Below are 15,646 nucleotides of genomic sequence, written 5' to 3'. Positions count from 1 at the left end.
TAGCAGACGACGTGGGTCTGAGGCACGTCGTTTTTAGGAGACTTCAGCTACGAGAGTCCTTAGGCTGCGGCTCAGGACCTCGGAGGGCAGGCCCCTCTGGGGAAGAGCGGTATACACAGCATTACACGGTGCCCGTCTCTCCTCAGTGCCCTCAGGAGATCGATCTGGCAACCCTGCCGGTGTTCCAGGGCACAGCGGTCTCCAGCGAGCGCTTCTCTCAGTTACCGCCCGGAAACGTATTGGTGCTAAGAGGCTCGTGACCTCCTGGGAGGTTTCCAGAGCAGCTAGTTTGGCTGTCTCAGTGGGTCCTGCACACTGTAGTGAAAGGGCACAGAATCCAGTTCTGGTGGGCCCCAAGCAGGCTCTGGTAATGGAACAGAAGTAGACTCTCTCTGAGGACGGAGACCATCGATGTGGTCCCTCCTTGGGTTGCAGAGTCCGGTCCTACAGCCGGTACTTCACGGTTCCAAGGAAGGATGAGGTGTTGTGTCCTTTTCTAGATCTGTGCTTTTTGAACCTCTCAGTCAGGGGACTGAAGTTTAGCAAGCCTGCACAGGCCAAGTCCAAGGACTGGTGTGTCACGATCTATCAAAAGATGCACTTATCTCCATCCTTCTTCATCGGAAGGTCCTGAGGTTTGCTTTTGGGGGCAAAAGCCTACCAATACGGATCTTCCTCTGGCCTTGCACTCTCACCCCACACTTTCACGACACAACCACTTTGACGATTGGTTGATATCAGCTCAATCTGAGCAGGTGACGGTTCAGCACCGAGGTGTCGTTCTCGCTCACTTGAAAGAGCTGGGGTTAAGACTTAACGCCAAGAAAAGTGTGCTTTCTCCAGTTCAGAGATTCACTTATCTGGGCATGGTGTGGGATTCGACCACGATGCAGGCACGTATGTCACCTGCTCGGATCGAGTCAATCCTCACTGCAGTCGCGAGAGTGAGAGAAGGCCGGTCACTCACTGTCAAGCAATCATGGAGATTGCTGGGTCTGATGGCAGCTGCGTCCAACGTGAATACTATTGGCCTGCTGTACATGAGACCCCTACAGCGGTGGCTCGAGACCAAGGGGTTCTCCCTGAAGGGAAACCCACTTCGCATGCTAAAGGTCACACGGCGCTGCCTACGTGCCTTGGATATGTGGAGGAAGCCTTGGTTCTTGTCTCAGGGCCCGGTGCTGGGAGCTCCTTGTCGCCGCGGGATGCTAACGACAGGCGCGTCCATCACCGGCTGGGGTGCGGTCATGAGTGGCCACCCTGCCCATGGTCTGTGGAGTGGTCGCCATCTGACATGGCACATCAACTGCCTGGAGATGCTGGCCGTGCTTCGTGCACTTCGTTATTTTCTCCCAGACCTAAGAGGTCGCCATGTGTTGGTGCGCACCGACAACACAGCGGTGGTCTCTTACATCAACCACCAAGGAGGTCTGCACTCACGCCGTTTATACAAATAGCGTACCAGATCCTTGTGTGGGCCCAGGACGAATTCCTCTCGCTCAGAGGAGTTCACATTCCTGGGCATCTTAATATGGGAGCAGACATCCTGTTGAAGCAGGGGCCAAGGCCCGGGGAATGGCGGCTTCACACCAAGGTGATGAAGCAGAGTTGGAGAGTTGGGCCAGACTCGGGTGGATCTGTTTGCGACTCGAGACACATCGCACTGTCCCCTCTGGCTTCCTCTGACTCATCCAGCTCCACTGGGGCTGGACGCCATGGTACAGACGTGGCCGAGGCTTCATCTGTAAATTTTTTCCCTCGATTGCTCTGCTCTCAAAAGTTCTGGAGAGAGTGCGCCGGGACGGAGCCGGCTGCTGTTAGTAGCCCCGTTCTGGCCGGGCCGGAATGGTTCCTAGGCCTGATTTCTCTTTTTGATGGCACTCCATGGGAGGTTCCCGTCAGGAGAGATCTCCTCTCGCAGGCGGAGGGTGAGCCCCCGCATGGAGCTTAGAGACTGTAGGTGTAGTCTCTGAAGAGGCACAACTCTAAGCTTCCCATCTCTCAACCGAGGTTGTAAGACCGTTCTCCAATCCAGAGCTCCCTCAATGAGGAAACTGTAGTCGAAGCTTTTCACTTCTTGGTGCGGAGACCGCCAGCTCGACCCAGTTAACTGCCCGTATGGTACAGTGCTGGAGTTCCTGCAGGCTCTCCGCAGGGTTGACCCACTCCACCATGAAGGTCAATGTGGCGGCCATGGTGGCCTACCGCGCCCCTCTCGGTGGCCAGTCAGTGGGCAGAAACCCTCTGGTTACATGATTCCTCCATGGTGCGCTGAGGCTGAGGCCTCCGGCCAGAAGAAGCTTATGCTAAGCGGTGATCAGGATGTTATCCTAAGCCTCGAGTCCTCTGATCTCCCCTCTCCTGGGGGTCAAGACTCACTCCTTCTGAAGTTTGGCCATTGGACGGGTTGTCCCCGAATTCTGTCAGGCTCCTTCTCTTGCTTTAGCTGTGCTCTTCCACACTAGGCAGAGATTTGAAAGTCTGGCAGCGTGGGCATTCTCGTTCCCCAAACGTTCTCGACGCAGCTCGAGTTCCTGAAGAGGAACGTCTAAGGTTACGTATGTAACCCTGGTTCCTCGAAGGAACGAGACGCTGCGTCGCAGTGCCACACTTCTGGCATCTCTGGCTGGCGCTTGCTTCATCCTTTGAGGCTGACTTCCGGCTTTGCCGCTCATGCTTTATGCTTCCTGGTCTCTGACGTCACCCGCCTATGACGTCATGCACTTCCTTTGGACTGATTATACACATTATTCAGAGACGTCACGCTGGACGCGTTCCCCAAACGTTCTCGACGCAGCGTCTCGTTCCTTCGAGGAACCAGGGTTACATACATAACCTTAGACGTTTTCCCTTTTTATCTAACATGTGAATACCCCCTCACTTCTAGTGCCACCCTCAGACTCGCTCCTACATGATGCCACGGGCCTCGCTGAGACTCAACCTGGCGAGAGAGACCAACACAAACAGTCAGCCGAAGCAACCAAACCCATGTTTGTCACACAACACTTAACAATGTCTTCGCTCAGTCAAAACTGCTGCTGGAGACATTTGTAAAAAGAATGGTATATTTCAAATGACATCACACATGAATAATCATGACTGATATTCAGAAAAAAAACATTGTGTTTGTTAACTGTTAATAAACAATAGATTAATACTGAGCAATAAAAACTGCATACCAATGTACATTTTGAGGTATAGTCACACATGAGCTATAAATATTATTAAAGTTTGAGAAAAACTTGTGCTAGTCTATAGATGCACATGGCTTCGGCAAATCATTCACGCGACCGCTGTCAAAATAACTGACATGGCCAATCAAATCAAAGTTGGCAGCATTTCATGTGTACAGAAGCAGAGTGCAAAGTGCCAGTTTAATGTCGATAGAGAGCAAGGTAAGATGAAAGCTGCAAATCATTTAATATAAGTAAACTTATGATAGACTTATGATTGTTTATGATAGAAATCTTAAATGACAGACTGCTACATGTATATCCAGTGATATAGCTTTTTTTCTCAAATATGGCCATTTTGAGAGAGAGAGAGAGAGAGAGAGAGAGAGAGAGAGAGAGAGAGAGAGAGAGAGAGAGATTATAGTTAATTAATTAATGACAGAATTTTCATTTTTGGGTGAACTAACCCTTTAAATATCTATAACAGTACATATAAATCGCCAAGTAGTTAATTATTCTAAAGAAGTAAAGAAGTAGCAAGTCACTTTCAGTTCCTGATGAATCACTTGAATGAATCGCTTGAATGATTGACTCGGTAACTCACTCATAAAAGTAGTATAACATGAATTGTGATTTTATTTCATGTATTTTCTTAACATATTTTATTACTAAAGGTAATGATACTTGTTTAGGTTGAGTAATCGCTCTGACTGATTCAATGAGTTTAGAGTCATTAGAGTAATTTAACTTGTGAATTCTTTTGGAATGATTCATTAAAGAGCTAGCTGGTAAGAACTGTTGAATCACACTACACTAGCTGTGATTTATGTTTTTGTTTCACTAAAAAGAACTGGTTTAAATAAGTCATTTGTTATTGAATCAGATTACACAGACTGCGCATTATGTTAATACTTTCAGCCTGCAAGAAAAACGCAAAGTAAATGTGTTTTTCTCACCATAAATTGGCTTATCTTACAACATTCAATTCAGACTGCAAACAGATAAAATGGCAACTTTTGCCAGGTGGGTGTAAATTCATCAGTGGGGTCTGCCAATGAAATTCAGTGCAGGAAACACTGGCATACAGTAAATTATCGATCTTGGTATTTTAAGAATAGATATCAAAATCAAGTTCAAACGAAGATTACGATTAATTATAAAAATATTTTATAACCAGCCCTACTTCACACATGGCATATGGTGAAGGTAGACTTCAATCCTGAAGGATAAAATATTTGACACAGCAAGAGACATCCCTCAGACTCACTTGGTCTGGCCTCGTCCAAAAATCACATACACACACTCGCCTACAAACACAAGCGGCTGATTTGCTGGACATTGTTGATATTATTGCAGGGTCCCGGAGGCGCTCGTTTGAGCCCTGGCTCTACATCCTGACCGGTTCGATTCTTTTGTACGCCCTCCAACCTGCACGGCCGGGGACTTCCAGAGGCAGAAGAAGATTTATGAAGCCCCCGTGGCCTGGGGTTAGACCCCACTGCCTTCCACCAAGAGGATTCCTTTTCAAAACAATAACATCCAGTCCCAGCCTCCTTTGGGACGGCCTGCAGCAGTGTTGACGCGATGTGTTTGTCTTGACAACTGCTGCCGTCTGCGTAAACGCTAAACGTGTGCCACTACTGTATCCTGAACCTGATACTGAGAGGCTCCATATGTAAACATATGTGCTACTGGGAAAAGCTGCCTATATTTCCATTTTATACCTTTCTGATTCCAGTTACAAAAGAAAAATGTGCAAATAAAAGCCAAATCTCTGTACTGTAATATTTGCTCATTTTTCCCTAAGCATATCCAATGATGACAGCCACAAAATGGCATTTCTAACATCATCAAAGTTTAGTTTTGGAAAACCCAGTGGTTCAATTGTCATAAACACCTTTCCCACTGTAAAACATTGAAAGGGGTGAGTTGATAAAGAATGTGACATTACTTACTGCCTTCCATAGCTTGTTTATAATTTCTCTTCGGCTTTATGACCCTCCCTAACCCCTGTCTAAACCTATAACATCTAACCTCAACCAAACCTCAAACTACAGTAGAAAGAATAATACTACTAGACTGTCTTAGAAAACCAGACAATATCCTCCTCGTAGCACGGACTAAACGTTTCCCAAAGTCTCATTATTCAAATGTCTTTATGTGACTCTAGTGAATGAAAATGGGAGGGAATCAGTGACTTAAAATGCATTTTTTACGAAATTTGGGCTTACAAGAGGGTCTCCTGATCCAAAGACCTGCAGGACTTGTAATTAATCTAAAGACGTCATGCTACACATCTATGAGGAACAGAATGCAACCTTAGGCCAAACTAATCACCAAAACTACGGTCATTTAAGTGAGTCTGCCATTAAAAGCACTCCAATCTGAGAGCATTACTGTAAGAAAATCAATCTTCTAAAACTTTAGGGGATGCAATGAAACATTTACTGAACAAAACCTGGGGAAAAAAACATGACTGTTAATCTGAAGAAATTGGCGGGGTGGGGGGATACCACTAATAAAAATTATGCACAATTTAAACCAACACCTTACTCAAAAATGAGTCCTAAAATACAAGTCCTCTATCAATAATATTGCTTTCTCTTTTGAAAAATATGTCATATCTGATTTAGGAGAGAAATGCGAACAGATCAAGCACAATATACAAGCAGAAGCAGTCCAAAACAGTTCTAAAGAAATATATCAGTGGATTTTGATGTGAGAGGACAACAGAGAAAGGACATTTTTACTGGAAGAACTTTTATTATGAACTATAGACTTGTATTTTGGCCAGAAGTGACAGTTGAAAGTTAAAACGCCTGGATTTGTTTCTTAGAAACATGCCGTTTTTACATCAAAAGAGGTTAACTGGATTGCTCGTGGATTATTGTGATATTTTCATCAGCTGTTCGGACACTCATTCTCAGAATGTCTTTGTACTTTTTTTCAAAATCCCAAAACTTTTCCAGGTTTAAATTACAGCAGATCCTCAATCCCAGATTTTCAATGTGGTCTCAGACTTCTGGAGCCCACCGTACATCTTTCATTGCTCATGACTCATGCCCTAATGCAATAGCAGCCAGCGTGGCCTTCCTGTCAAAAGCCCATCGGGTTTCTTCAGAGGGTTGAGCTGAGGTTTTGGTGGAGCTCTTTGGAAATGTAGCATATGGGGACCAGAACCACTGTTGGTCTGCCTCCATGAGTGCGAGAGAGCAAACTGAGCTACCACCGCTGTCAGCGAGCCGGCCACATTTAATCTCACTATGTTATATTTAATTTCAAGAACCCCGAAATGTCAGCTACACAATCAAAATGGCAACAAATATCTGTTTGTTTAATGCAAAAGAAATCTTGTAGACAGTGCAATTGACCATAGTTCCTATTGCACATTGGGGACCACAGCTATTTTAATACACTTCTCTGTCTGTCTACAGATTAAAAAAAAACAAAATCTTAATGCATAAAAGGATCCAGAAGACCATTAACCTAGTCCGGGCTAAGCCATAAACCTCGTCTGGCCTATGCTGCCAAAACCGACCGTGCGGTCGGAAAGCCAGCCCTGCTACACTGGTGTGTGGCATCACTATAGAGGAAGACATGGAAAGGCCAAACACCACCAAGAGTCACAATAAAGGTTTGCAAGCAACTGGAAAATAAGGCAACTAGTGGAAAAAATGCGACAGAGAATGATAGAAGAGAGCAGAATGAACGCATGCAAATAGCTCACGCTGAAGCAGATGCCTGGACAACATCAAAAGCCACCAAGACCAAACCATAGTCTTTGATTTATGAGGATATGAATTTCTAACAATATTAAATGGCTACTTCAGACAAGGAAAAACACCTACTTTACAAACTGTTCTTAAATTTAAGCTTGAATTTAGTTTTAAATGTCATTCAAGACAGCTGTGATAAATTACATAAAAACAATGCAAATTTTAAATGCTACAAATATTATATTACAGATACGACAGGCATTTTAATAGATCCCTGCATGCCTATGTTACCAAAAATTGGATTTTATCTATTTTTAAGTTATTAACTTGCATGGGTGAAAATGAAAGGAATAAAAACGATCAAAAAATTTTCACTAATCAGACACTAATTAGGGTCAGTGTAGTTTTATAGTGGTTATATTTATGCAGTTATGCCCCTAAAATTGTTTTCTCGTGCTAGAATAAAGATTTATAGCTTATAAGTCCCAAAAGAATTTGCGCACCAACTGAAGCAAGACTGAGTATGAAAACTATTCAAGGATCATTAGCTAAACCTTAAGACCACCCGCTGTAAACCTCTCAAGTCAGTGGTCAGAAGTGAAATCTGAAATAACAAAAGGTGGACATGTGGTTTGGTCAAAGAGCTGGTGCAGGTTTCTGGTCATCAAATAATCAATGACATATTTTGCATGCAATGTCAATAAAAATTTGTATTGCATTTTAATGTGGTAAATTAACATTTTTACTGCTAAAACACTTTCTTGAAATATTCATAATTATAAAATAAATTATTATTAATTCAAAAATGAAAATTTCACCATCCTCAGGCCATCTAAGATTGATAAAAGAATTTGGAGAAATTTGGTTTTAAATCACTTGATCCTCTGCAGTGAATGGGTGCCGTCTGAATGAGAGTCCAAAGATTGTATAAAAGCATCTCAATAACCCAAAAGCACTTGCTTTGTAGTAAAAACAAATCCATCAATAAGACGTTTTTAACTTCAAACTGTTGCTTCCATAATTTTCATCTAGTCTGAATTATGAGTGAAATATGCACAGATCAAGCACTGTTTACAAGCAATACTAAACAAATTTGTTAGTGGAGACTGATGTGAGAAGACAACAGGAGAATGACTTTTTCACTGGAGAAAGCATTATTATGGATAATAGAATCTGGATTATGGATTCTGATGGCACCCATTCGCTGCAGAGGATCTGTTTGTGATCAAGTGATGCAATTTTATTTTTCTCTAAATCTGCTCCAATGAAGAAACCAACTCATCTACATCCTGGACAGATAAGGGTGAGTTTTGGTTGAACAATTCCTTAACATAAAGGAATATATATATATATATATCCTTAGATTATTGTAAATATTAAGTTATCTTAAATATCCCCAAAATCATCTCAAAACGTTCATTACTATTGTCTGTCATCATACACTCTTTAGAGAACTTTCTGAAAGCTGGTTGCAACAACTAAAATAAAGCATGACCAGATAAGTCTAATTCATCAACAAATGACACGTTTGAGTAAGTTATTTATAATGAAATGGTCTAAAGACTCACAAATCATTCAGAACAGAATCAGAACCACACAATTCCTTACAATTCCCACTGCTAATTCGTTCACATATCAGATTCTTTTCTCAGCAATATTCTCTGGTTGTAAAGGTATAGAGGATAAACTACTGATTTAACTATTTTAAAAAAAAGACAAGAAAAGAAAGGCCATCATGTCTGGGTCTTTTATGAGTTATAACCATACGATATCCAAAAGAAGTCATCTCGGACAGTGATGGAACAGAAAACTAGACAAATAATTTCCTCTGACTTCAAAAAGAACAAATTGGGCACAGCAGACCTCTGACAAAAATGACATTTCCGACTCAGAGCAGGAACCTGGGACAATGGAAAACATAACACAACAGCCACAAGCACCTCATCACTTTATTTAGGGGTCCAAGTTAAGTCTGGAAGGACGCAATTTAAAAAACGTCCTGCCATCATATCAGCATTAAATCTCAAATGGATGGAATTGGTGTAGCATATGGTAAGCATACTTCAAAACCAAAGGGCAGTAGTTTGTTTTTACCTTTTCACTCGGAAGAAACTGAAGTCAATGCCCTGGCCTCTGACACAGTGTAGATGTTTACTTGTGTAATAGAAGAGCACATGGGGCAAATTATTGAGCAATGCACATTTGAGACAACAAAACAGCCTGTAAAATTGTATTTTGGTAAACCAAAACTAGGATTACACTTTTTTTCTCCCCCAACATACTGCAGAGCTGCTTCCAAAGACAAGAAAACTGTTGAGAAGCAGATTTACAGTCTATGGTAACAAAGTATGTTTACTGGCAATGCTGTTCTGCGACGGCTGCTATTGAAGAAAGAAGAAAAACACCACAGCACTCAAAGATTACAGCTGTGACAATGTTATCCTCTGTTTGGACACATGTCTCACGGCTCTGTGCCTGAACTCTCATGCTACGCAAACATAAGTGTCTTTTGCAATCGCCTACTTCTTGACAGATTGATATTTCAAATGCGCAGCCAGAAGCGTTTCACCTAAGATGCAGTTTCCACATCTGGATAGCTGATACATTATACTGTATATAAATGTGTTTACTGAAATATGGAAAATAAAAATCCTATAGAGTCTGAGGTAAATCAGAAACAGTCATCAGTTACTTGCATTTCCAAGTTCTGTACTCGCAAATGTATCAAGACATACGATCCTTGAGGGTCAAAACAACATTATGACGGAACTAAACCAGCCGTTATGACAATAACTTAAAACTAACATTTGCACATATGAATTTAGAATCAAATAACATTTCCAGAACATTTACTGTAAACATAACCAAAAGCTATTTTATTCATGACAATGAAAAATTTAAAAAGTTGCCTTCTGGACACAAATGTGGGCTAGAAGCAAGTATAGAGGGACGGCAAGAATATCACTGAATTATGACCTAAATTTTGGTCTGTTTTTCACAAAAACTTTTTTTTTTTGGTCTTTATATCACTATTAACAAAAATGTGTTTGACAAGTGTTTTTAATAGTTCCTATTCCAGTTGGAACTGAAAGGTGTAAAAATTCTATTAGTACTATATTAAAACATCAAATAATTTTTTTAAACAATCATTAAAAAACACAAGAAGTAACTAGCACGTCCTGTAAAAATTGGAATATTACGATGTTCCATTTTTACATTCAGCAAACTCCTTTAAAGCAGATGGATGGATAAAATAGCAGTGAATTTGGCAGGACATTCACATACCGTGGGCAAATCGATGGACCCAGTAGTATCCCATGTCCACACCAAGAAACGCAAGCCACCATGTCCAAGCTGAATCCCAGGGAAGCTCCAATAAACGGAAGTTGTTCCAGACATAAATATAAGCTGACAGTTCCAAACTTCTCATCATGAGCCTTGAGAAAGACACCAAAAAGGAGCTGAATTAAGGTACATCAGTAGAGCCCATCAGCAGATAAACAAGTCTGTTTGATGGAAACTGCATGAGTAAAACATGAAATAACATTAGATTTGTTCTGTTTCTTCCTGTGCTCAAAACTCTGCATAATCTCCTTGAAATGTCAACGGTCATCTGATATAGAGTAAGACTATAGACGTAATCAGTTTTTAAAATCTAAGACTTTCTTATGTTTCGAATACTAGACATATGAAGAACATGTGAGGTGAATCTCACACTTGTAAAGTTGTTGTCAACTCACTGAGGCAGACGGGACATCATGCCTGCAGACAAAGACGTGATAAAGTCGTTTATCTTGATGCGAGGGCCATCTGTCATTAAACATCCCAACACAATCTCCAATATTATCAAACCAGTGAAATATGTTGTGGCCTATAACACAGAAAAATAAAAAATCCTGCTGTGAATGAAATAAGAACAGTTTCCCTAACTTTAAATATTGTGTTCATACTCTTCTGCAACCTAGTAGTACATCTAAAGGAAACTTTTAAATACTGCATCTTAATATAAAAGATTGAGTCAAGTTTTTAAAATGTTACACATGACTTTCTGTAACAGCCCTAAAAGTGCATGTCAAACTAAGCATAAAAATTCAACACACTAGGCGTCTGTTAGCAAACAATGTCCTACCTTTGCATTAGTATGTGGAGTTGTTCTGTAACAAAGTCATTGGTTAAATTCCCTAGAATGCATGAATTATTAATATTCAAGGAGGCATTGATACGGAAGGTTTCACTCGAGTTGGACTCTTTAAACTTCTGTAATTACTAATTTTATAATTTACCAGCAAGCTTTATCTTTAAAGATTTGGATGTAAAGGAAGTCTTTCAGAATTTCTTAAACTTGGATTACCCATCAAAACCTGGGGCAAATCACAAAAGACCAATTAAAAACTTAACAGATGTGGTGCTGGCAGTGCTCTGGGTCACTCTTTGCAGTGTGAAACCAGAGACTCACTTTCTCACATGCAAACACACGCATGCTGAACTGAGAAAGTGTGGGGGGACACGACAGTATAGAGTAGTTCTACAGGTGGAAGTGGACATGTGCTTATATGTGTGTGTATGTGTGTGTGTGTGTGTGTGTGTACAAGTGAGCTGAGGCAGGATAGACCACTTGGGAACCCCTATCACACGCAAACCTGAACACATCTGGCTGCCGACTGCAGGATTGCTCTAGCTGCTAGTGCTAAGAAACCTACTTCCAAAACCTAGAAACTAAAGTTCATGTATACGAAATTCAACCTAATTAGATATTTAACTTCAGTGAGCTATGCTGTTTGCAACAAGTAAACTATAGGAGTATGTGAACTTCGATTTCAAAGTTTTGAGAAACTTTTTAGCATGTTTTTTTAAAGAAAAATGAAAACAGCTACTAGCCCTACAGTAACATATTTTAAGCTTGCAAAAAATATTGAGGGGCTCTTAATAGTTGTATATAAAGCTTAATTGTGGACTCAGATCTCAGATTCTGGACGTTTCATGTAACTTTACACTAAAAAATATGCACATTTAGTCAAACTGGTTTTTTTTTTTGGTTTTTTTTTTGGAAATGTACTGTCAATTCAACTTCATACAAATTTCAAAAATACACACTTTTTATGGAGATGTTATTGTTTCAACTTCGCTTTTAGCATCTATCTGTGATATGAGGACAGTCTGAATGACAGTTTTTAATTATACTCCAAATTCAAACTTATGAGAGTAAAAAAAATCTAAAACGTAGAAGGGCAAATTCATGTATTGAGCAAGACAAGAAAACACAAGAGAATTTCTGTTGTCTCACCCACACACATAAAGAGACAGCAACTCCAAATAAAATTCTGCAGGAATGGTGAGCGAGGCAATTTAACAAGTGTGTGTTTGTGACAGAATTACAACAATTAGGATTCCTGCTGTGTGGTTAATTGCAATTTCTCTATTCATGTGTTTATGGAGGCCTGTAAAGATGTGAGTGTTTTACCTCAAATAACAAACATGTGTTGATTTGAGTGCAGCCAAACCAAAAAACACACATATGGGTCTGTTAAAATGTATGGAGTGAGCTCCCCGCTATAGGGCTTAAAAACCTAAACAGGTGGCAGACTTATTTTCCATTTGTTGCAGGCATGATGCTTACTGTTTTGCACGTTGATGAAAATTAAGAAACCACACAATTAAAGGTACAATATGCAATTATGGCATCATTTAAACCTGTGGTATCAGACGTTTTGTTTAGAAAACATGGGTGGAGTAACCAATAAAGTCAAAAGGTCATCATGTTAAAGTATTTGACAGTGTTTGATGGTGTATTAGTAATAATACTGACGAAACCCTGAAGAAATCATGATTACAGATGTTTTGTTTACAATAATATACTTACCATATTATGAAACCTGGTTAACAACATGCTTTATAATGTATACACACACACTCGCACACACATATGAATTTATATGTGTGTGTGTGTGTGTGTGTGTGTGAGAGAGAGAGAGACCATGCACCACTAAACCAGTCATAAGTAGCATAGGTATATTTGGCAAAATACATTGTATGGGTCAAAATTATAGATTTTTCTTTAATGGCAAAACCATTGGTATTTTAAGTAAAGATCATGTTCCATGAAGATATTTTGTACATTTCCTACTGTAAATATATCAAAACGTAATTCTTGATTAGTAATAGCCTATGCATTGCTAAGAACTTCATTTGGACAACTTTAAAGGTGATTTTTCTCAATATTTTGATTTTTTTGCACCCTCATATTCCAGATTTTCAAATAGTTTTAACTCAGCCAAATACTGTCCAATCCTAACAAACATGCGTACCTCAATGGAAAGCTTGTTTATTCAGCTGTCAGATGATGTATTTCTCAATTTGAAAAAAAAAAAAACCCTTATGACTGGTTTTGTGGTCCAGGGTCCATAAATACACACACAATCACACATATTATCAATATTTTATCAGTATAATCACTCTTTCTGTAGCAAAAATAAATGTAGTCCAATAGGTGGACTTGTGTAATCTAAGTAGAAAGATAGATAGATAGATAGATAGATAGATAGATAGATAGATAGATAGATAGATAGATAGATAGATAGACAGACAGACAGACAGACAGACAGACAGACAGATAGACAGATAGATAGATAGATAGATAGATAGATAGATAGATAGATAGATAGATAGATAGAACTAAACTTTTCACAGTATAATGTCGGCAACACTGCATTTCTATGACACTCCTGGACACTGTGCACAGTTTCTAAGGCATTCTTGTACTTTTTGAACACAAACAATGTTGCTATGCGTGCTGAAACAGGAATGGGACTAAAACACGTAAACACCTCATGTAAGCTCTGCTGGAAACAGTCTCTCTGAGTGTGCTGTTGTTGTTGTTGTTAAACAGTATAGCTCGTTTAGTATAAATCTCGTCGTTGTTTTCCTAAATTCTCCAGGATCGCGGTAGTGACGTCACACTTACCTGACTGACATATGTGGGCACCTCTTGAACAGTCGCGAATGATGATTCATTAGGAGTCATCAGACTGAACAGCATACGAACCCCCTGAGAAACAGTCACTTTGTTTGCTTGCGCCATTGCGTTTGTAAATGTGCTCCAAAAAAAAGAAGAAGAAAAAGAAGAGAGAGAGACTACAGTATAGACCAGTGGCTCCTCGCACTTCCGGATTAAACAGATGGGCGTTTATGAACACCTACAAGAGTCTTTGAACTTCACTGTACAGCCGCAATGAAGAGAGATGTCATGATCACATGACACACGAAAAGAACTTGAAAATAAGCTATAGCTAAGTCGACCTATAGGCCTACTTTTATTTTTATTGCAGAAAGGCACAGCAAACTGAGCGATTCGATAAATATAGATAATATTTAGAATAGACACAATAATAATATTTTTCCATAATTTCACAAAATTACAAAGTTAGATGACAACAGGCAATACAGTCCTCTTATATATGGGACTATGGGACTTTTTTTCTTAAAAAACAAATTAAATAATGACCATGCATAAAATTTTCATCAAAATAAGTAAATCAATAGATAAATAATAAATACATTTGCAAGGAACAATAAACAATACTGTATAAAGGCATTAAAGGACATTCAGTACCTGTACAATATGAAAGACTGAATCAATAGTATGTTTTTAAATACAAAAAAATATGCTTTTTTCCCTGAAAAAATTACATTAATGGACTGCAAATACTCAATGTTATCACATATTTATTCTTATAGTTTTAAATAATTTTATAATAAATAATAAAACAAATTATAAATATAGAAAGACAGAGGCCTATGTGAATCCCTTTAATGCCACAGCAGCAAAATGTAGCTAAATTAACACATATTTTGGAAAAGCTTGTAGTGTCTGCTGCTGTTTTTGGCTTGGACTATATTTAAAACAATGTAGCTTTTCCTGTCCAGGAGAAAGAACCTAAGAAGTCAAAGGGCAGTAAAAGCTTTGATGTGAAACAGAGAGTAGCATGACTTTGTGTGTGACCCCTCTATTCCATTGTGCAGGGAGTTTCAGAAATCTCCTTGGTGATACAAAAACATTCAAACAAAATATCTTTTTGTGGTTTCTTCCGTCAAAAGCAGTTGAAGCTACAACTGATTCTTTTGGCAGGACCCTCAGAATCACTGGTCTTGGTGAGCAAACGTGTCTTGATTCTCCTGGCTTGCATTACGAATTAGAATGCAGGCTCACTCTGTGGTGACAGCAAGAACGGACCATAACAATATTTCAGACCTGATTTTGTAATAGAATATGATCCGTTTGCTCACACACCTCTCAGAATTAAGGCAGAAGTCCTGACCCTGCCTGGAGGAGAAGCTGAATTTAGCATATTCCCCTGCCCCTTCCTTAATAACTTATTCATGTAAGCTCCTCGCTCAGCCTTAGCATATATTCATCTCATAATCATGGTGATGAGTCGCAGACCCTCACTGGATTTCTTTATAGAAAAAATTCAGCTTAAGGCGTGAAGGTGCTGAGGGCTAAAAAATGGTCTTGATGGATTAGACTCGCAGCTGAATATACAACAACGGTTGTGTATGTGTATCAGTGCAGAAGGTCCAGTCCAATTACCTGCAATTAAGACCCGGAATTTCAGCTTCTGTAAGGAGGTCCCTATTGCTCAGCATCAGCATAAAATTAGATGCAAAGTGACTTAAGTCATACGACACAAATTCTAACTACTACTTAACAAATCTTTCAAGATTATTCACTACTAAAGGCAGATGTCTTCACATTAAATT

General features: G+C 39.8%; 1 protein-coding gene across 1 annotated transcript in view; it reads right to left on the bottom strand.

Annotated features, from left to right (window-relative positions):
• The window catches only part of agmo (alkylglycerol monooxygenase), a 31,821-nt gene extending 17,703 nt beyond the window's left edge, over positions 1–14,118 (bottom strand). The window contains exons 1-3 of the mRNA XM_059515084.1: positions 13,851–14,118; positions 10,630–10,760; positions 10,175–10,326 (exon numbers count right to left, since the gene is read on the bottom strand). Coding sequence (XP_059371067.1) covers positions 10,175–10,326; positions 10,630–10,760; positions 13,851–13,967 — 400 coding nt within the window. The 5' untranslated portion in view covers positions 13,968–14,118. The remainder of the gene's footprint in view (positions 1–10,174; positions 10,327–10,629; positions 10,761–13,850) is intronic.
• Between the last annotated feature and the right edge of the window lie 1,528 nt (positions 14,119–15,646).

Source organism: Carassius carassius, chromosome 28 (genome assembly GCF_963082965.1).
Source record: "Carassius carassius chromosome 28, fCarCar2.1, whole genome shotgun sequence".
NCBI classification, from domain to species: domain Eukaryota; kingdom Metazoa; phylum Chordata; class Actinopteri; order Cypriniformes; family Cyprinidae; genus Carassius; species Carassius carassius.
This window is presented reverse-complemented; position numbering and strand designations above follow the sequence as displayed.